This window comes from Strix uralensis, chromosome 6 (genome assembly GCF_047716275.1).
Source record: "Strix uralensis isolate ZFMK-TIS-50842 chromosome 6, bStrUra1, whole genome shotgun sequence".
NCBI lineage: Eukaryota > Metazoa > Chordata > Aves > Strigiformes > Strigidae > Strix > Strix uralensis.
Genome location: NC_133977.1, coordinates 33,273,493 through 33,295,740, shown reverse-complemented (window position 1 = coordinate 33,295,740; position 22,248 = coordinate 33,273,493). Strand labels below are relative to the sequence as shown.

General features: G+C 42.1%; 1 protein-coding gene across 1 annotated transcript in view; it reads left to right on the top strand.

Annotated features, from left to right (window-relative positions):
* Positions 1-22,248, top strand: part of ADCY5 (adenylate cyclase 5) — a 224,107-nt gene that overhangs the window by 188,908 nt on the left and 12,951 nt on the right. Inside the window, exons 9-15 of the mRNA XM_074873615.1 lie at positions 2,070-2,092; positions 6,674-6,818; positions 8,434-8,531; positions 11,253-11,340; positions 17,833-17,949; positions 19,530-19,694; positions 21,933-22,108. Of these exons, the coding sequence (XP_074729716.1) occupies positions 2,070-2,092; positions 6,674-6,818; positions 8,434-8,531; positions 11,253-11,340; positions 17,833-17,949; positions 19,530-19,694; positions 21,933-22,108 (812 nt within the window). The remainder of the gene's footprint in view (positions 1-2,069; positions 2,093-6,673; positions 6,819-8,433; positions 8,532-11,252; positions 11,341-17,832; positions 17,950-19,529; positions 19,695-21,932; positions 22,109-22,248) is intronic.

The window sequence follows — 22,248 nt, the reverse complement described above, 5'->3', positions numbered from 1 at the left end:
CCTATGTATTTTTCCATGCTTGAAATATTGGGGATATGCTTGCTGAGGTGTTTTGGTAACTTGACCTGGTTGGCCTGTTTCCTCAGACTTGTGCACCTAGAAGGCAGGATTATGAGATCTGTGTTTAGTTTCAGAATTTCAGTGAGATGAATGGTTACGCAGCTGTCTGAAAATCAGACCATTTTAGGGGACTCTCCCACTGCAGTCAGTCATCCAGTTCCCATGTGGCTAAGCTTGAAAATGTGAACTTGGTGTCTATCTAATAAGCAAGTACTGGCTGTTTTTTCATTGGTTCCCTCCCCTTATTTCTTGGCTGGAAGCTATTAATGTTCAGCTGATTTTCTTTTTTTTTTTTTTCAGCCTAACTGACTATGACACCAGACAAATTAGTGAGCATTTTGTCTCCATGATTAATCAGTGAGCTTTCAATTTTGGCACTGTGCTGTAGCATTGCTTGGAGGATAAATAAATAAATCAATCAGATATTTCTGACAACTGTAAAATGATTAAGCAAAGGAAAAAAATAAAAGCCACACAACAAAAGGTTGAATGATTGCTTCATCGCTCTTTAATGTGAAATCAAAAAGTACATGTTTTTTTTGGCTTGGGTAACTGGATATGCTAACTTTGAATCAGCATTACTATTTCCTTCTTCCCACTGGATTTGCTGGTAGTTGTTACATGGGACTGAGAAACTTCCTTTATCTGAATTTCTGATGGGTTAAGTTGGAGTTGCAGTTTCTATTTAGAAGTGTGGTTTTAGTCTGAAACGGAGTATGTAAAAATGGAAATTGCTCTCTCAGTGGATCACAGTCCTGACTGCTGACCTGACTGACAAAACCCACTTTTTCCTTCTTGCAAAACTGATGCTGTTCAGGGACACTCTGTTGACTTTACTTCTGCCTCTCACCGTATCGCTACATTGCTAACTAGTTGCAAGGGCAAAATCTGGTTTTGTTTAGTATCTGGTCAACATTCTTGTTTCTGATGGTGTTGGACAAGGCGACTGCGGGGAGACTTTTGCCCAAAGATTTTTACTTTTTTACAGTCAGAGTGGATGTCAGTTTGCTGCCCCCAGCCTGGTAGCGGGTGCATGTCCAGCAGCTGGAATATCCTCACGTGCTCCGAGCAGTTTTGGCCTGAGGTCTCTGGGAGGAAAACAAAAGCAATTCTTCCTATCTCCCAGCTGCATTTGTTTTATGTTTTGGAACACAGGGTACAAACTCTTGTGTATTTGACCCTACTTGTCAAATATACAACTTTTCATGACTTCAGTTAAATATATGCCAAGATGTCAGAGGGCAGATTTTGTCTCAGCCAATGCAAAATGGCCATTTTGGTGCAATTTGGTCTATTACGTATGTCAATGCTAAACATATAATATTATGCCTCCATACATATTTTTCCCCAAGGCCTTCTGGCCACTTAAACTATGGATGACTTGTAAATATATTCACTTACTCAGTTCAGGTGGCCCTGAAGGAATCATGAATATTTTGGCTATTACAAATATAAATAATTCCTGAAACCTTATTCAAGAAAACATGTTTCATGTGTGCATGCATTGCAGGGAGAAGGAAGGAGACACCCTGAGGTTCCTCCTGAAGAGATGAAAACTGAAATGCATCCAGCTCCCTTAGCCGAGCCCCGACATAAAGAGGCACAACCTTGTTGAATACAATAGTTGACCTATGTTATCATTCTGAGTTTTGTTTCAAGTAAAATACATCCTCAGTTATAATATCAGCACAATTTCCATTGTATCATTTGTAGTGGTGACTGCAAAAAAGAGGACACCTGAAAGAAAGCATGCCAGCAGTCAGCCGAAGCATTTTCCTTGTCTTCACTTCCATAAATTTATATCTGAAAACATACCTTTTTCTAAAACTGCTCTGTCTGCCTGATGATGTGGCAGCACAAAATATTGCTGGGGGGTGGGTAAGGCTATCCATCCACACCTAGCAAATGAGTGCCCTGGAAACTCCTCTGCAAAATGCCATTCTCAGGATACTTTGTGTTCTCAAGGCCAGCCTGTTTCCTAACCCTTGTGTCCTTTTCCTTTCTTTCAGGGTTTTGAGGACCCCAAGGACAAGTAAGCAAATTTACTTCTGTCATACACTGTTATGTTTGCACATTTGGGATTTTTTTTCTCATATTAAAAAAAGACAAAAATTAATGCCCAGCAGCCAAGAATAATGCCTGGACTCCCCAGAGGTTTCTCCTGGAGGGACAGCCAGTCGAGGGCACGGGATTGACTGATGTGCATTGAGAACTGCCGCTGTCCTCAAAACATTTATTAATTTGTGTGGTTCTAACTTGCTTTTGTAATTAAAATGCTTTTGCTGCTCTTCACCTTGCCCCCAATATTCTTCGCTATTTGCTGCTTTGAAAATATCCCAAGAACAAAATCTCCCTGTAAAGTCTGTCTAAGTGTTGAACATCTCTGATAAGAGAAATTTATGTATGCATTGAGATATATATAGTTTCTGAGTTATTTGTATATATTTCATATTACTCATTATTACATATTACTTATTTCTATATATAAAAATGAACTCAGAAATGACAGCTTATTTGAAAAAGTAAATTCAAACTTTCATGCTCTAAGATACAGCCACATTAAAGCAGCATTTTCTTTTTTTTCATATAGAACTTTAAAAAAACGGTTAAAATAACAATTTAACAAGACTAGTATTTTGAAAAATTGTTTTTGAAGGAAAAAAACCCAACTGTGTTCACTTTTTAACTTCTACAGCTGGATATAACAAAAACATTTCCTGTATTGAAGGTATTGGGAATAATTTCACGTTCAGTCCTACTAACTGGCATTAATTGTAAGCTTGCTCAGAGCAAGATAGGTAACAGTAGAGGAGACTGGTGGCTAAAATATGTTGCTGTTGCTCTTATCATGTTTCTAGGACTGGTGGTCAGGACTAAGCGTACCTCTGTGAGCTGGGACAGCTAAATGCTTCTGTGGGCCCTAAGCATCTGGCTTTGGGAAAATTCACATTATGGTGGTTAAACACTGAGAGCAACTCCCTAAAAGTAAAGGAAAGTGAAAGTTTGAACATGGCAGTATTAAGAATCATTCTCTCCTTCCCTTGCCCTTCACTGCAAACTTGATTTTCGTAACATTTAGTTCTGTTGCACCCTGGGATGTTTCCCTGGTGCTACAAGGTGTCTAGGGAGAGTCACCAGGGTTTCTTGTTGCATCCATGTCTGCTGGGAACTCAATTGATGTTAGATATACTTTGGACAGAAAAGAGCTAGCAGATTACAACAAACTAATTCTTAGGAATACAAAAATGTTAAGTATCCCTCATGAAATAGCATCCCTCTCCGCATAGTTTGTGCAAGAATGCATGAATTCAGCTGCCTCAGTGTTGTTCCATAAGAGTCACTCAGCTGGCGAGGAACAGCATCTCTACTGTTGCTCCAAGGACCATAATGTCTCTCCTCTATTTGAAAAGGTTACTTGGGCTGTCATGGCCAATAGCTAAGAGCTGTGTATTTACAGTGCTGATTCAGTGTCACGCCCTCTTATTATACAGATTGCAGGATTTTTGCATTTCTAGTCAGCACTAGAAGAAGCTACTACTTGCCTCAGATTCTTTTGATCCAGAAGTGTGTTTAACTCAAGAACAAAGATTTGGCCAAAAAAAATTGCTGGCAGAAAATGTTCATGGCGATAGTGGTTAAAATCAGATACCTAAACCATGTCCAGTGCCTTCACGTGCAGAAACACTGAGCATCAATACTTTTTTCTTACGCTGAAGAAAGACGTAGGCACCACGCATCTCTGAAAACAGGACCCGACACTTACATGCCTAAATGCAGATTTAGTTACTGAATCTAGGCATGAAGCATTTAAAATTATGGCATACATGTAGTTTTGGCAGTGGTCACACTCTTCATTTGCGGAAAGTAATTAAATCAGCAGAACATTTTTGGATTACCCTGAAGCCAGCATCTCTGGGTTAATTGCTAGCTTTCACATTTGCAAGCAGAGTGCAAAAGTTGCTCCAAGCTTTGTTCGTGCTGTTCCGGTCCCTTGCAACAATTTTCTGTTGGCTGCATTTGGAGAAATCTCAACAGTGCTTTTAAGAGGTGTTTCTGGAAGTTTTGTGGAGGCCTGAAATTCTTGTTTTCACCACCACCACCACTACTATCAATATATCAATAGGTATTTCCACATATGAATTTTGTTAGTCTATGGCAGTACCTCAGCTCTGACTTACAGGCACTGCCCTCAGGGCACTCCTTAGCACGGGGAAATTTTGTATTTCAATTTAAAATTACATTTATGCCAATGTACTCAAACTTGCTGTACAGTAATTTAGTTTGGGTACAACTTTCTGAGAAAGCCACCTGAGCAGCTAGGTATATGCAAGGTGACTAAGCCTCCCGGGCAGTCTACGTGAAGGTGGCTGCCTCACAGTGAATATCCCAGCAAGGCAATTTAAAACCTGCAGGGTTGTTTCTACACAATCTGCAACCGCAGAAGTTATTGTAGTATTAGAGATACCCTCAGCAGGATAATGACCTATTACAAAACTGGAGGCAGCCAAGGCCAAAGCCCGAGCAGGAAGTTTCTTCCTCTCTTCACGTCTTCCTGAGTGACTCTTTTAGACTGGAACTTGAAATTTAACTGAGGTTTGCCAAGATGCTGAGCCAACTCTTTTGCTTCGGTTCTAGGGGAAAAACGTATTGCATCTCTTGTACATGGTATGAAATGACTAAATGTGAATGACCCAAATGTGTAAATAACTCACAGGATCTTGGAAGACATTCTGTAAATATGAAGCCTAATTATTTCCTTGCTCATTTTTTGAGTCCAGAGGACTGAATGAAAATAAACAGCGTCGTATTGAATGCTCAAGCAGATGTGCTTCCTCTAAGGAAGTGTCTAGAAGTAAATTGAATGTCCTGTCCGTCTATGGACAAAACCACTTTTAATTTCGTAGTGGAATATATGAAGTTCAAGGAATTAAATAACTCCAGAGCCCCAAAATAAAAAACTCTTTTCCCTAACCTCACTGAAATATTAAGGTTGGCTAAAATAGAGCTAAGACCTTGAGACAAATGAGATTTGCAATTGCCATATGGTCACAAAATAGATGCCAATGGTGTGTCATCATGACCCAGCTGAGGTGTAGACACATTCAACCCACTGGCTGGGGCAAAGGGAGTTGGAATGGAAATGAGTAGATGGACCTGATTTATTTGTCTCTTGACAAGAGCTACGTGGTAGAGTTGAGGCACAGAGAGCTTCTTGAAATCTGTTCCAGTTTTTCAGAAAGCTTTTGGAGACCCTTTCTTTTGGAAAGGGACCTTTAACTTTTAAAAGTAGAGTCACATTCTGGTTTGTAAGCTGCTTTGAGCAGTCTCCGCTCTACAGCACAGTCATACCTGTAGCAGTTGTAGACACATTGTACCCGCTGGCTGCAACACAGGGTTTGTGGTTATGCATTGTTATGCAGTACAAATAAAATGGAGAAAATAAAGCAGTGTAGCTTTTCATCATGCTTGTCAGACCTTGGGATTTTTTCTCCAGAGTGCCTAAGGTGAAGGTCACACAACATGAGCCATAAGTTGCTGTGCCATCATGGGGTTTGCACACAGAAATAGTTATCCATGGAATATGCCTCAGTGCAAGTGAGGGACGAATTCCAATGCATAACTGTTGGTGTATCCCATGGATAACCTTGACAATCATGCAAGCAGAGCAGAAAAACAGCACTTCAGGATTAGCTTTTAATTTCTGCCTATAGCTAGTTTTAAGGCAGGCCATTAAAATGACAGCATCAAGTCATTAAAATCCTGTTAGAGTTTAAAAATAACTAGAGAGTTTGGGAAGGTGCCTCAGGTTTCCTGATCCTCGGTGCAAAATGCCTCAGAGCAATTAAGTTTTCAGTGGTATTTTTTTCAATAGTTTTTGAAAATTAGCCTCATTTTTCTGAAGCTGTAGCTTAGCATCAGAAACACACTGATACTAAAGATTATAAGCAATTTAGAAATCTCATTCTACATATTTAGAAAAAGGAATCTAATCTGTATTGTTTTCTTTTGCCACCTTTTTTTTGCAACCTTTCCTTGAGTTAAGTAAATATCTTGTAAACAGAAAATTTTGTCTGGCTTATGCTTTATACTCATAAATAACTGCGAAAAGGGGAGGCAGTTGAATATCAGGCCACGTTTTTTTCCACGTTTTTTCTATAAACAATTTTTTCTCAAAAATGGAGAATTGTTCAAGTTCAGAAATTTTCACAGAAATATTTACAGAAATTATTATTGGGAAGCAAGAAATATGACTGGTTACATAAATCATTTTGCCAGTTCAGGCACTAACAGCCACGACAGCACAACAGTGCATGAAAGAATAAGGTAGAGGACTGTCGGAAGGAGACTACTGACCAGTTTTAGAAGGATAGTAAAGAGATTGCAAGGCAAGAAATTGGATGTACTATAGAAAAAGGGCAAGTAAATCAAATTCTTTCACTAGTGGGCTCTCAATGTGCTCTAGAGCCAATATAATTCTCATCTGTTTTTCAACTTGAAGCTGTCATAAGCAAAATGCCATTAACCTTCGGCTTGTTATACAGTGAAATGATGACGTGGTGAAGAAGGTGAAATTGTCTTGTCCTCTTATGCTCCCTTTTCATGACATCCTCAGGAATACACAGGAAAGTATGAACCCAGAAGATGAAGTGGATGAGTTTCTGGGCCGTGCCATCGATGCCAGAAGTATTGATAGATTACGCTCTGAGCACGTGCGCAAGTTCCTCTTAACATTCAGGGAGCCTGACTTGGAGAAAAAGGTAACATCTAAAAATCATTGCAACGTGTCAGTCAGGCTTTTTATGAGTTTTAGTTCTCCTGCATAAGGTCAACCTTTTATATCTATAGGTAATGGTAGGTTTTAAGTCTTGGAGGTGGGGTTGTGATAAAAAATCTGTGCTTCTTCATGGAAACCTTAATATCCATGTCCCTAGAAAGCCATGGTTTTCTGAAGGGAGCACTGAGCAAGAAAACCAAGACATTTCTGTCAGACACATATATACAATGATTAGCTGTAGAGGGAATCTAGAATAAACCAGATTTGTTTCTCTGACCTCGAGGCATCGAAACAGAGATTGCAGTCACCCCTTATCTCCCTCAAATCACTGGAGAAACCCACTTTAGCCTGCCCAAGCTCCGAATCACCTCTGGAGGGGCTTTACTCCTTTGCCCCCCCAAGGACCCCCAGGTGCTACTAAGGTTCATCGGGATGCAATTCATACTCTGGTCATTTTGGGGAACCCATTTTAAGCAACGAGTAGAGTTCTCTGGCTCACAAATGTGCTAAAGAGCAGTAACATACCTAGGGCTCCCAGAGCTTCCTGATTTTGTTTCAGGTATCATTGTTTTGAGGCAAAGATCTTTTCAATTTCTCTGTCTGTATAATAGAGACAACATCAGCTCTAGATGGCTGCAAAGTTAAATTCAGTTGAGTCCAGAGGTACCCAGATATTATTATTAAGGGTACTATATAAACTGCTGGTTTTAATTGCCCAAAGAAAGTCAAAGGCATCTTTTTTCTTTTTCTTTATCCAAGTACATATCCTCGGGACACTTGAGTGGTCTTCAGGTTAAACTTATTCTATGGAATAATCAGTAATTAAGTTTGCACTAACTATTTTAGCATTTTATTTAGAAACACTCTTTCAATGACAGGAATTACAACCTATTGTGAAAGCATACTTTTGCAGGACTTACAGCTGTTCAATGAATCAGTGTGGGACTGGATAATAGCTCAAGTGTATAATTTCCCCCCACTCCTTCCCTTCAGTTTTATAGCTGAAAACTGCTTGGGAAATAAGCATTTCACCTGTTCTGAGCACCTTTTATTTTGTGGTTCAAACATTGAGACCGTCTGCGCGAAGAACCATGCTTCAAGCTAAATATAGCATCTTTGGGAATCAGATGCAGCTGCCATGTGACCGATATGTTGACAAGTAGTTGGAAGGAGCAACTGTGTGAAAACCGCAGCATCCTCACACTATCATTAGAACGAGCCAAGCCGTCTGCACAAAATACAAGGTTTTCTAATTAGCAACATTCATCCCTGTTAGAGGAAACTTCCCATGGAAGAAGTTTAGATCTGATGACGGTGATCTACAATCATAGTCCCAGTTAATCCATTCCTGTTCCTCTTGTGCAAGGGCCAGATGGTGAATCCTCTCTCCACTCAGCTGTGGGGTTTGTTCCCTGGCCTTTGGGTCTGTTCATGCCCTTACAGCTAGCCCAGGGAGAAGGGGAGTTTGTAATGTTAGTCGTTTCCTACCAGCACTACTTTCCAAGGACCCAAAAGGAAGCCAAGTAAGAACTGTTTGCAGAGAGAGGGCAGCCAGCCAAATTTCCTGCTAACATAACCCTGTTTGCATTTTTTTGCAGTACTCCAAGCAGGTGGATGACAGGTTTGGAGCCTACGTGGCTTGTGCTTCCCTAGTCTTCCTCTTCATCTGCTTTGTTCAAATCATAATTGTGCCACAGTGAGTACCTTTTCATCCCTTTGCTCCCATCTGCTCCCCTCCTCTATTCTGGCCTACTTTCTTTGTTTTTTTCTTGAGAATTCAGAGCACCAAGGGGAAGAGAAAAATCCTTAAATAATACATGCTCAAGTGATGCGTGGTGCTTATTGTTTTCACTCATTTCTAGTGCAGATTAAAACCCCCTCACTGGCACGTGAGGATTTCTGTTTTCCCAGTGTGATTTCTCTTACCATTTACCTCCATCTTAGGATGTTCAGCACGTTTATAAGCCTCTGGAAAACAAATATCACTACGTAGGAAGGATTGCCCACTAAGGTGTAGTGTACATTCACAACACAAGGCTAGGATGTGCTCTTGTCTGGACGCAGTGGGACAAGGAGGTAAAAAAGCAATCACAGCCTCATTGCTCAGAGCACTGAGGTCTCAGCGTCTGCTTCACAGATGAGGCATAACCTCTCATGCATTTATTCTTCTGGACTCAGGGCAGCAGTGCAAGAAAAAAGGTAGAGAGGGAGTTGAGCTATACATGTCTAAGCTTTGAGTAGCTCACTCCAGGTTTAAGAGTTACAGTCATTTCTTTCTCCAGGCAAGTGTGGCATAAGCTCCTCAGGGCTGTGGGGCACAGTGCTCTTGGACCACTGCAGTGAAATGCTTTGTCTAAAGTGCATGGTGTAACCCACTGGATCTTTTCCAGCAGTGAGCTCTGCAGACATGGTATTTCTTCTCAAAGAGTTCATAAAAAATCCCCTAAAATTAAAGCATGTTGGTATTTCCTGTGCTCTGGTTTAGTAGCAATAATATATCATTCACTGAGCACTGTGTTGGAAATAAATTTGGAGTTAGTCATTTTTAATCTGAAGAACAAGATCACAGAAGCTCTGAAAATGCTCCAAATTCATCTTCATTACAAGAAGACAAAAAAATGTTTAAAGAGAGCTCCAATATTATTTTAGACCATTACAACTGCTTTCTACTTCTGTTCACACCACAGATCTTTTCAGAGTAGAGATTGGTTTGTAGTGTTCAGATCAGATATTCAGAAGGTCCCAGAAATGATGCATGGTCTGATGTTTGAGGTCATTCACTCTCACAGGCAAGAGGACATTCACTTCTGCTCACAGAAAGATTGAATCAGCAAAATAACATCAGTACAAATGCACTGTGTAAACAGACAGATCCGCTTTGGGAAAGTGGAAGTGAAGCTGAAAGAGGCTGAAAATTGAAACTAGATCAATCCCAGCAATTAATGCACTGTAATTATGTCCAAAAATGTTCTTTGAGAGTAATTTATTTAGCAGGGGCTTACACTTTGGATCTCTGGATATTACTGCTATGACTTCACACCTGCAGAGACCCTCTACCATCCTTTGTGTTGCTCATCAAACTCCCTAAGCAGCCACTAAGCTGTCTCCATAAAACCCAGTTTAACATTTAAATGACAACTTGACAATTTCTGATCTGTGGCAACCATATGGCTGACTCCTTTGTATTACGCAGGAGCCAATCCCTTATGGCAGCATGGTGTAAATGTCATGCTGCTCAGTCTCCTTCCACGCTGTCCATAAGGGTGGTGGTTGGGTTTTTTTGGTAAGTTCTGAAGTGTCCTTAGGCAGCCTGGCCTGTCTGAAAGATGGTTTGGTTCAAGAGTAAAAAAAATTTCATGTTTTAACTGCAGGTCAGATATACTTTCCTTCATCTTTTGGTTTGTTTTCCCTTATATTTCAGTTGCAATTGGTCTTTTATTGAAGGTAACAGTTAAGCAGCGACTGAAACCACAGGTGTTTATGTGTCACCATCAGAGCTTCATGAAAGACACAACATGGAATTTGAATCTGAAACTAGAAACAAAATGGCAGTGATAATTTATGATGATAAAGAGGAATAGCTTTAATGAATTTCACAAAGGCTCAAACTGTGAATTAGCAAGTACAATTATCTTAGTAGCCATGGGAGAACACAGTGACAAGCTGGCTTTGGTGTGGCTGGCCTCAATGTCACATCGCAAGAATACTTCTTCTGAATTATGAACAAGGCTAACTCCTGGGAGGGAGTCCTGTCATACTGAGACCAATCACTGGGAACTTGTTGTTGAATATCTTCGTGATCAAAACAGATGAAAATGCATAGTACAAAGTTGGCCCTGGGGTCCTGTTGTACTTCAGAGTTGGGAGGAACAGGAACCTCTCAAGCTGGCCAAGCTAGGGCTGTTTTCCCTGACTGTCCTCATGCCATGGTTGCTCCCATCCATGCACAAGGCAGAGCATGGAGGGTGGTGCAGCGCAGACATTCCCTGTGCACGGCAAGGATGGGCAGCTATTCCCACTGAGACTATTCCCACTCAGCTGCACTGAGCACTCAGCACTCTTTCCTTCCCAGGGGTCTCCTGCCCACAGCCAGCCAGGGGCCAACCTGCCATAACAAATTGTTTTATCAGCTCCTCTAGCACATGAAATATTTCTCAGTCCCTCTGCTATCACCCTGGCAGGAAGGTGATTGCTACAAAAGATGCAGTATTCTTTGCTCTACAGCCTGTGTGTGTAATTCAAAGTAAGACAGAGTATCTGTTGGTATTCAAGGCACCTCGTATCTCCTGCTGCTATCCTAATTGGAAAGCCCGTGCAGTGTGCCATAGCTTGTACAAATATCATGTTCTGGAGAGCAGAGCTGTAGCTATTCTATATGCTGTGCATTTAAAAAAAAAAAAAATCTCCTTGATTTCAGCTCTACATTTATGCTGGGTTTTTACCTGACCTGTTTCCTGATCCTGACCACAGTGGTGTTTGTTTCAGTCATTTACTCCTGTGTAAAGGTGAGTACTGTGGCTTCTTTGTAGAGTCCTTTGCCTAAGATAACTGGATCAGCAATCTGTTTCTTCAACTAACAGAGCGTGTTTTGTTAGCCATCCTTTCCACACTATGTGATAAGGGTTACAGAAAAAGCCTTTTGATAAGGCAGAATGAACTGCAAACAGATGTTAGGGTTGGCATCTCTTTAGCCCAGCAAGTAATCATTCTGTGGATCTGCATGTGTATTATGTCCCCTGCAGGCACTCTTATATTGATATAAGAAGAACACATTTTCCAGTGTGGAACGAAACACTGGCCGTTCGTTTCCTCCCTGTAAACTTCCTGCAGAGTCGCCTGTGTACTGGCCCCTGCTGCATATGCATGTTTGGGTAGGCAGATAATCAGAAGCAGAATATCATCAAGGAAGAATGTCCTGGGGGAGAAGTAAAAGCCATAAACATATAGAAGTTTATCAGCCTTTCTCAGATGAATGCACAGCACGTCCAACATTCAGTGGGCTCTTTCTTGTAACTGGTTTTGGTCAGCAAAGAAATACATTGTGTGAAATCGGAAAACATATTAATTCTTCTTGGCAGTCTGTGGTAAATTAGCAGTTAGCGCTTTGGGAAGGATGATGTGCTCATCTTTTTCACTCAAAGGTATTCCTATTAAAATGTTGATGCCAGTTTATTGGTTTTGCAGTTTTGGGGATCCTTCCAGTCTAGCAGTGTCTGAATGCGGAATACATCCAGATTCAGGCTCCTTAGCCCAAGCTCATCTTTGTTCCTCAGAGCCTGGAATAAAATAGCTCAGTAGCATTATGTTTCCTGCAGAAGAAACAGTGGGGTAGTGGATTATGTCAGGCAGATGATTTGCCTCATTTTAATTATCTTCTCTGTGCCATTTTCAACAGTTGAATGTGGGTGCTCTTGACAGACTTGCACCTTTCATGTCTTTTTGATTTTTGAAAGTCAGATGTGGAGAATTAAGCTTTGCCTTCTGGTTTAATAAGAGCTACAAACTGTTCCCAGTGAAAGAAGCTTCAGGTTGTATTTGAACTTAACAACCTGTTCACGGGGCTTCCCTTGGGCTTATGACAATTTTAAAGAGAACCTAGTTCATAAGCACAGCATCCCGTTGATCCTGCTTGTTTACCAGCAATGAGAATTACAAGTCTGAAATAACAGTGCTAATAGGAAGGCTTGGGTCCCTTGAGCTGGGAAATGGTACCCAAAGATGCCTGGTTATATTTGGTGTGTCTGTTGCACTTGAGGATGCTACTGAGTGTCAATAGTTTGTAAACTGGTATCAGAAATTAATGTGAATAGCAGTTAATTAACAACCAATGTGGAAAGCTTTTGTTAACAGCCACAAAGGACTTGGAAACTTGGTGCAGAGCTGTGCTGGAGCCTACTTACGCTTCAGTGCCACCGGCAGCAAAATCCCAGGGCAGTGCCAGCCGTGCAGAGCCACACCAGCACACCAGCTGTACTGGTGCTGTGCAAATATTGGGGCAACAGCAAATATCGGCAGACCCAGACCTCTGAAGCATTCAAGCTGGCTGATTTGCAACCAGACAGATTTCAAGGCCCACAGCTGTTTGTCACCCACTGGCTTTTATGGGCTTAGGTTGCTTCCATGTACTGACAGCAGCACTCATTTCTTGTGTCATCATTCAAAGGTCTTGGTTTTTGTTTGGGCTTTTTGGTGTAATATTATTACTGATCCTAATTAACAATTAATTTAAAAGGCACACAGGATTTTTCAGTCCCTGTGACCCCGGGCAGATGTTCAGTCTTGCTTTCTTTGCCTTGATCTTCAAATTCCTGTAGAAGAGGTCTGTTCAGTGGTGCCTGCAACTGTTTTTAGGCTGACTTTGCCTCAGTGCACAGGCCCTGGAACCACAGGACATCAGAGGGAGTTCAGAACTAACACCAGAATTTAATGGGATTTTATGAAGCTCCTGGTATTTGCAAAAGTGAGTTTTCAGCATGTTGGCCCAGGCCCACAAGGTGCTTATGTATAACATTCAGTGCGGCCGGTGCCTTCTGAGCACAGATTGCAGGTATTGAAATTATCAAGCCTTCTAGCTCCAGTACCTTTTTGTTTACCCCTTTTCTAGTGCTCCAAATTAGCCTCTGCTGACAACATCTGATCATGAGATGGCTTGTTTAGGGGATGGCTCCTCCTAGCTTGCAGCTACCTGTCTGAGGGCAGGAGCTCCCAGTAGCTGCCACCTACTTCTGTCATTTAAGATTTTAGTGTTTCAAGTCGGAGTTTTTTAAGCAGTGGGTTTACCCAGGCCTTTGTTAAGGGGTGTTACTTTATTGTCAGCATAGTTTGTTTTGTTTCACACTCAGAAGTGGGATAGGAGAGCATGTGTTTTACATACCAAATGTTCATTCCACACGAAGTTGGAAAGCAGGTGTCCACCCCAGGATATCAGCATAAGCATAACTTTTGCCTGTTTGCTGTGCTGTTACATGATAAGTGACTCTTTTCTCCTTCCTCTCTCCAGCTTTCATGTGAGATTTTCCTTCCCTGTTTTGGCCTCTCCATCTCTGGCTTTGACAGTGGCCAGCAGGCTCTTTCTGGACATCTTGATCATGTTTTATTTTCTTTTGCTGTCATTATTATCTTCCACTATAAAATTCTCCACGGACTAGAAGTTGATCCTGGAACTGCCAACACAGCCAGCTTGGCTTTCCAAGTTTCTTCAGCTGTAATAAACAAGAGAGTTCCAGTTCTTCACTTTGATGCTCCATGAAGACTTGGCCACCGCAAGATGGTGTTCCTTCCCAATAGAGTCTAAGGTCATGGGAACCAGGGTCCCTTCGCAAATACTCCACTGACAGACATCTGTTTTGCTACTAACTTATCAAGTTTGTGTTTCTTCTTAAAATCCTTTACTTCTGGTATCTACACTGCTGTGTGGAATTCAATTTCTTTCATGTTCCTGGGAGCATGTATGAGAGAAATCGCAAGTTATCCTTTACGAGGATTTTTTCTCTAGCTTTACATATGTGCAGCTTGGCTACCTGTTTCTTTGCCTCCTAAAGCTGGTCTAGATGCTCCTAATGTGTTTGGTTTTTTTCTCAAGCAGCAGAAAAAATACCTCTGAAAACTGTACTTTTTTAATAGACTAATAAATCACTGTGAAATAAGATACATAAATGGACTTGCAACATCAAATTGCCTGGAGATGTTGTCTTTTACTCCAGAAGCATATTAATGTACTTCAGAATGACTCAAAGGCTTTTATTACAAATTGAAAAATCAGAACTTAAAGACCTCATCGTTTTTTTCATCTCACAACACAACAGCAATTATCTAAGCAGTTTTCCATATCCACAATATATGTTAAGAAGACAAAAAGGAGAAATATTACTCTTCTGTCTGTGATCAGCTGTTATTGCAAAGTACAGTTTTTATTTAGTGTATCTTTGTGATGCAAATGGCTGGAGGTTGTGGATTATTTTCCATGTAACACTAGTACTTGTTGAATAGCTTTTTAAATTTGGGCTTTCACCTGTACAACAGTGCCCTACCTTCCCCTTCTATATTCATTGGTACCTCCATGCTTTCTGAGCATCTCTCTTCTGGGAGATGTCTTCCAGCAGCATTTATGCATTTCAATTCAGAATGAACTGGAATCAACTGAACAATCCAATTTCCTTTTTCCCACTGTGGTTATTTTTCTTTACATGGGGATTTTAAGAGGGCTAATAAGGGACCTCAAGCTTATGTGGCAACCCAAACATGAATCTTGGCTGCCCAAATGGATCACATCCTTTCTTTCAGCCCCTGTTCTCAGTAGTGCACATGCGGGCTTAGAGTTGCCATTTCATCAGATCTTTGCTTGTCCTGTTCTTCACCCAGGCAAGATTTGAGTCTTATTAAGAGGAGTAAATGGTGTTGGACAGTAAAAACCAATGGGCTAACCAGCAACACTTCATGGATTTTCACTGTACTATACATCTTGACGTTCTGCTTCTTTTCCTAGGACAGAAGGGATTTTATTCTATTTATTGGAGAATTGGAGGGGAAGTCAACTTCTTTTCATTTTTCTTCTCTTTTGTAATACCCCTGACTTGTGGATGTTTTTATGAAGGAAACACTGATAGAGTGGAGCTGAATTGTCAGAGCTGAGACAGGTCCCCCATTTCTATCATAGAAGTTCTCCAAGCTGCAAGTATTGCTGGTCTCTGTCTGCTTCTGTGAAATGGGGAGAGTGTTATTTATGCTGTAGAGCCTCCATGAATGTTGTTCACAAGACAAAGATTCCTCAGATGTGCGGCGTGGCTGTGCCATTGCGCTCTCTATTGCAATCCTGACCTCCTATGGTTTTTGGCATTTGTTTCCTCTTCAGGACTTTTTCCAGCTGTACTTGTTTACCGACCTAAAATTTCCCTAGTTTGCAAAGTAATGAGAACCAAGATTAATACAAAGAAAACATGTTTTCATTAGAATTTAAGTGTCTTCCACTGATAGATTTGCTTGATATCTCAGGCTTGGTTCAAAGTCGGGCTTTTTTGGGATCATTGGCAGCAAGGGCTTGAGCCAAGATCCACAACAAAGCACTCCCGAGTTTTATTTAGGTGCCTGATTTCCCAGAGATTACAGAAGGAGGTTAGGTCCGTGCATACCTTTGTGGAGCTTGGACTTGAGGCCTAAAGAAAGTGGTGGCAGGAAAACCTGTCCTGTTCTCATCTTGTGAGAAACCTGTCTAAATGCAGCACAAATCCTCCTTCTCCCTCCAAATCCTATGAAGGTTAGAGCAGAGGAAAGCCCCATGGCATTTCCCACATCCCTGCGCTGGTAGGGATCTGCTAGCTGATGTCTGCGTGGAAGCAGCTGGATGTGGTAGGGCAAGGACATATTTTGGTTCATGGCTTATCAACAAAGCCAAGGATTTATATATCAGCAAGGTTTCTTTCTGGGAGAGAGGTGTTTTGCTTTGTTTTACAGTGGCTGCATGAGCCTGAAGGATTGCATAAGCCTTCAGTGAATTTCAATCAATCCTTATTCAGTGCAAACAAGTCATAACCCCCATTTCCCCATTCCTCCTGTCCTCCACAGAGGTTTTCCCTCTCCTCTCACCTGCAGTTAGCTGGATTTTTGTGTGTGTGCTGGTAGCAGGTGAAATCAGCTCTTTCAAAACTCTTATCACAACCTCTCTCTCCATCTGTAAAAGTCACCAGCTAATCAGTGCTATGGCCGTTCAAACACTTCGTAATTACATTGTAGGACTGCTGTGTGGGAAGCTGTGCACTGACAAAATGTTGCATCTCTGAAGATGTAAGAGTGAAGGATAAAAGGGAAAAGCAAGACTTTTAATAGAAACATTAGTCATAGTTAAATTGCAGTGCCGTGTCGCTGCACTGCTAGCTTCTCCGTGTCTCTAAAAATACCCTCTAGTGGCTTGGTTATTCATGCAGTATGCTGGTAAGGAAAGGAGAACTGGGTCTGGAGAAAACTTTGGCAGTCCTTAGCAGAGCCCCTCTGCCCCGGTGCGATGGCGTGGAGGGGAAGGGCCCTGCGGGGCCGATGCTCTCCGGCGGGAGGGTGTCAGTGCACAAGGGTTTCCTGGTGTCCATCTCTCCTTGCTCCAAGCCCTGAGCTGGCACTGAGACAATGGTGACACATGAAGAGAAAGGGTTGCTTTCATTGTCTTCTGGACTTCTTTTGTAGTTAATGCAATGCAAGGAGGCCTCACGTGATGCTGAGGGGTGACCCTTGCTGCAAAGGGCACCTGGTTAATCTCTGCTTTAACACAGAGATGGTTTCTACCCAGAATACAATGCAGCAATTAAAGTGAAGCATGCTGGTGGCCTGCAGTCAGAAAGCAGTAAGAAGAAAGCTTCTAGCTCTGATAGTAGTGAATCGCTGGGACAGTCTGTCTCGGGGAGCTCTGTGATTGCCCTCACCAGCGGTTATTTTTAGCCCCGTGTGTCTGTGGTGCTGAGTACCATAGACCAGACAAAGCCAGCTGGTTTCTCCAGCACCTTTCACTGAGGGTCTGATAGATCACAAGACTAGCCTGGGTTTTTTTAACAGTCTGTTCCTGAAATGGCACCAGAAAGTCCTATGATATGCCTTTGTGATCCAAGGGATATGACATGTATTTTTTCATTTCTACTTTTTTAAATTTTTGATCCAGTAATTTACAGTCTCAAGCTCCTGGCTATTTCAGTTACAGATGGCTTGTGGTTTGCTTCTCACAACAGGATGAGCACAGCCCTGCAAGCCATGCTATCTTGGCTCAGGAGCCATCATGCCCATTAGGAGGGACTAAGTAGATTTGGTGAGCCAGCTGGGCCTGTTGCCACGAGGTGGTCACGTTTCTGCTCACCCTTGTTCCAGAGCTGACATCCCCCATCACCATTGTCTAACCCCTGTGCAGCATCCGCACAGACACTGCGCTGAAGCATGTGGGCAGCTCAAATGCAGGTTATAATCTGTAAAAGAAGCATTTATTTTACATGTTTATTTAATTTTTTTTTTCCCACATGCAGCTTTTCCCAGCTCCACTCCAGACTCTTTCCAGGAAGATTGTACAGTCCAGGACTAATAGTACCTTAGTTGGAGTCTTTGCCATTATCCTGGTTTTTCTGTCTGCCTTTGTCAACATGGTATGTGCATTATTTCCTTTTGACTCGTTCAGTTCTGCATGGTTTTCTTATTGGTGCTCTGCAGCATCATAACCCTTACAACCACTGAGTTTAATGTAATCCTACCTAATGCTTACAGCATCTGAGGGCAGTTCCCTTTTGCTTTTAGGGCACAGAAGATAAATGGGAGCCCGACAGCTGCATCCCTGTAGCCTATATATATGCCTGACACTGATTTGTGCCCATGTTCTTTTCTGATTCTTTAAAGTCTTCTGCTCCAAGTACATAAGCCAAGCCTGAACTGTACCCCTGCATGAAGGGCCAGCACGAGGCCGATGCGTCATTTAACTCCCACAATATTGAGTGGGACTTAAGTGTTGCGTAGGCTCTGTGCCGGCCTTCTGCATGGAGCTGCATCCTGCTCCAAGTGCAGTAATCACCTAACAGGGACTGTGAGGACTTTGCTTTGAGTTGCAATTTTGGGACCGGGGTGGTCTAGCTTTACATTCAAAGCTGCTGCTGATTTCAGACTCAGAGAAAGACGGGCTGTTCTCTAGGACCCTGCAACTGCTGGTTGCTCACTTGTACAAATGGCTTGAAGGCTGAATGTATTTTAAAGAAACCCCTTGAATATTCTCTATGTTGCATACATCTATCTCATTTTTTAAGAGAGAGTGGGGGAGGAAAAGGAGAGATGGGCCTGAGGTTAAAGCCCTGAGCTCAGAGGTAGCTACAAAGACTTCACATGGCCCTCTGCTCCTCTCTGGTTTGGCCTCAGCTGGGGCAGTGCCGACTTTAACTGGCACAGAGAGGCTTAAAAACCTGAAAATCAGACCACCACTTGCTCTTGCCTTGGCTTCCCTATACACATAGTGGAGGTTTAGGAACAATTTTATGCTCTGTTGAGGTACTTGCATGGGAGGCACTACCTCAGTGACATTGACACCCCACTGCCTTCCCCCATAGTCACCTGCAAAGAGCTGGTGTGGGTTGCAGATCACCATGCAGAAATCAGAGCTTTGTTTTTCTGTATAATGTGTGATTCTGTGCATTCATGAACTGCTTAATATAAAAATTAGCAAAATGGATAAATGGAGCAACATGAGAAGGAGATCAGAATGGGCCTCTGCTGCTTCCTCAGCTTAACATAGCACATCAGCCTTTGAGCCTTGCTGCTAAAGTCTTCCCTGTAGAAGAACCCACAGCAGAAGCTTTAGAGATGGCAGGGGAATGTTATCAGCTCACAAATTCCCTTCAGCAGAAATAGAGCAACACCAGGACCTTATCACAGACAGCAGGATATGTTTGTACGTGTAATATCTACAGCCCCTCTGCCTGTGAACCTTCAGACATAAAGTTGTACGTGAGGTTGAGCACAAAACTAGCTTTCTAGAGTGCACAGCCTGGATTTTATTAATTAATATGTTGGGGGAGAAAAAACACAGTCATTGCACATGCAGTGAAACACAAGCTAGTGATTTCATTTTGCATATTTTGCACATTGCTACAGCCATTTCCAAGGGGCTTTTTAAGTGATGAAAACTATTTTATTTTCTTCTCCTTGTCTGTGCCATTGAGTTTAATACTGTCTTTTTCTTCAGTTCATGTGCAGCACTGTGGATCTTGCCAACTGCATGGCTGCTGAATACAACATCACTCCTGACCGGGTGGACATATGCCTTATCAGCAACCTGACTTCCAACTACAGCCTGGGCACCTTGCAGGGATTCTGTGACAGTCCTTTGCCCAACTGCAACTTTCCAGAGGTATTACTTGAAAAAAATGGGTTGCAGAGCTTGATCTGAGAAAGGGCTATAAAGCTGTGTGATAAATCTCAGTGATTCAGAGGAAAGCAAGGTTGCTCCTAACTGATATTATAGGACTGACATGGGCTACTATAAACAAACTTAAGTGTCTGAAGTTATTATCATGAGTCCACATTAATGTTTAAGTTCCTTCAGGGCTGAATAATCGGTAGGCTTTTATAGTTATTGGATCCTGCCTGTAGCAGGGGAAATGGCCTTTCTCCATGAAGTCCTTAATGGCATGCAAAGCTGCAAGTCATTTCAAAGGAGTTTGTGGGTGCTCAGTGTTACTGGAAAGTCAGTATCTAGTCATAGATTCAACCCTTCCCTCCTTTGTTTTATGTCCTGATGAAAACCTTCTTATATTTTCTTTCACTAGGTATAGTAGGTTCTAGCCTCAGGCAGGTTAACAGCCCTGATAGTGGTCTGCTTCAATCTGCAAATACAAATCCTACCTCTTCAGAGCAACTTGTTTAAAAAAAAATAAATGCTTCTAATGGGAAAAAAAAAAAAAACCAAATATGTTTTACACGTCGGTAGAATACTTTGCCAAAAGATAATCTTTTTGCATAGCTATTCAAGACCTTTCTCTGAGTTTTTAGGTCATGGCCATTATGTGTATTGTGTACTGGAAATTGAAAAGGACAAAAATCTGTCTAGGATGGGGGTAGAATTTATGTCAAGGTCATCTGGGTTTATGGGAACCTGACAGATTTATGACTGATCTGTTATCATCCAGATGTCCAAGGTGCTACTGAAAGCCCTGGCATCCCACTGAATCTCCAATTTCCATTTAACCTAACTGGAATATGGTCCCTGTCTGATTCAGTGAAGTTTCTGAGACCACCATTGCTGTGACTTTCAACCCTGCAAAGGCTCTTAGTATGTCTGCAGATTAGAGAACTAGAAATGGTCTCTGCCTATCATGAGGTTGTCAGGAGTGCTGGCTCAGGACAGAGAGGGATTTTAAGCAATGAGGAACAACCATTTTCCATGCTGAGGATGCTATGGCAGCCTTGAGCCAGGTCCTGCCGGCCAGTGGACTAAGAAGCAAGGATTCCCTCCTCTGCGCTCTGCAGGGCAGGTGTTGGATCTGGTACAGGCGTTGTCTGTTGCTCCCAGTGTATTTTCAGGAGATAGTGGGATCCTACCCCTCAGCTACAAGGAACATCCACCCATTTTCTAGAAACTGAGGAGTGAAATTATAAGCTGTACAAGTTATATTCTCTAATTTAATGTATCAGCAATGAACTATTAATAAATGAGCTCAGAACAGAAGCGTATTTCTGCTTCAACTAGGGCTTGCTTTTAACTGAAAGGATGAATTGCTTCAGGCATATGATGCAGTTTTTTTGCCAGAAATAGGCCTGTCCGGACGTAGTGGAAGCTTAAATCTTCACAGATTTGATAGCAGGAAGTTGATGAGCTGGATAACATGCTTCACTTTGTTTTACATCCATGCTAGCTTTCCCAGGAGTCATAATGGCACCTGCAGTCTGCAATCAGCAAGTTGAAAGCACTGGCATACTAAACATTCAGCTTTCAGATTGGCAGAAGTTGCTGCCCCACCACCCAGGTGTGGCAGAGGGCTCCACTACCACACATGCACACACTTCTGCAACTGCTGGCAGAAAAAGTGATCATGGTGTTGGGCACTGGTAGAAGTTTGTCCAGCCTGTGTCTTGCTGATGGATTCAGTGTGTCACATCAGCAGGGGCAATACTTTCCAGCTGGGCTCAAGTGGGTATCTGTCCTGGTGGTGTGAATTGCTAATACCCTTGGCCCTGTGTATTGTGCAGATATGTGAATTCAAGTCCAGAATTTGACCTTAAAGCACAGAGCATTCCAGCATAAGTGGATGATACTTTATGCTAATTCAGTAACCATGTCCAAGGCAAACCTACATCACAACCTTGGTTATACAGCTACGAGCCCCATGCTTCTTGAGTGTAAAGCAAATAATGCCCGATGAAGAACGCAAGACTTTTCCTCTCCATTGGTTCAGTTTTAACACTTAAATCTCCTGTAACATAGGAGAATCCCACAGGCAGCCCCAGGTTTACATGTTCGGTCAGCTCAACTACATAATTCCCAATCCCTTTCTATCCCTCTGTTTAGTTTCCTTTGTTTTCAGTTTTGATTTATCCAGCTGACATTCATCTCTCTTCTGTTTTTTTTCCCCTTTTTGTCTTTATACAGTACTTTACCTACAGTGTCTTATTGAGTCTCCTGGCCTGCTCTGTGTTCCTTCAGATCAGCTGTATTGGAAAACTGATCCTTATGTTAATCATTGAATTTATATATGTTCTCATTGTGGAAGTGCCAGGGGTCAACCTTTTTGACAATGCAGATCTCCTGGTTACAGCTAACACCTAGTAAGTGCCTTTCACTTCTGAAATCTTCAGCTAATTTCTTTCACCCAATGATTTCAGTTTGGCATTAGGTGAACGGGAGCGCTGAGGCTGTGGTGCAAGCAAGGGAAGTACGTGATACCGAAGGAGGCATGGCTGTAAAC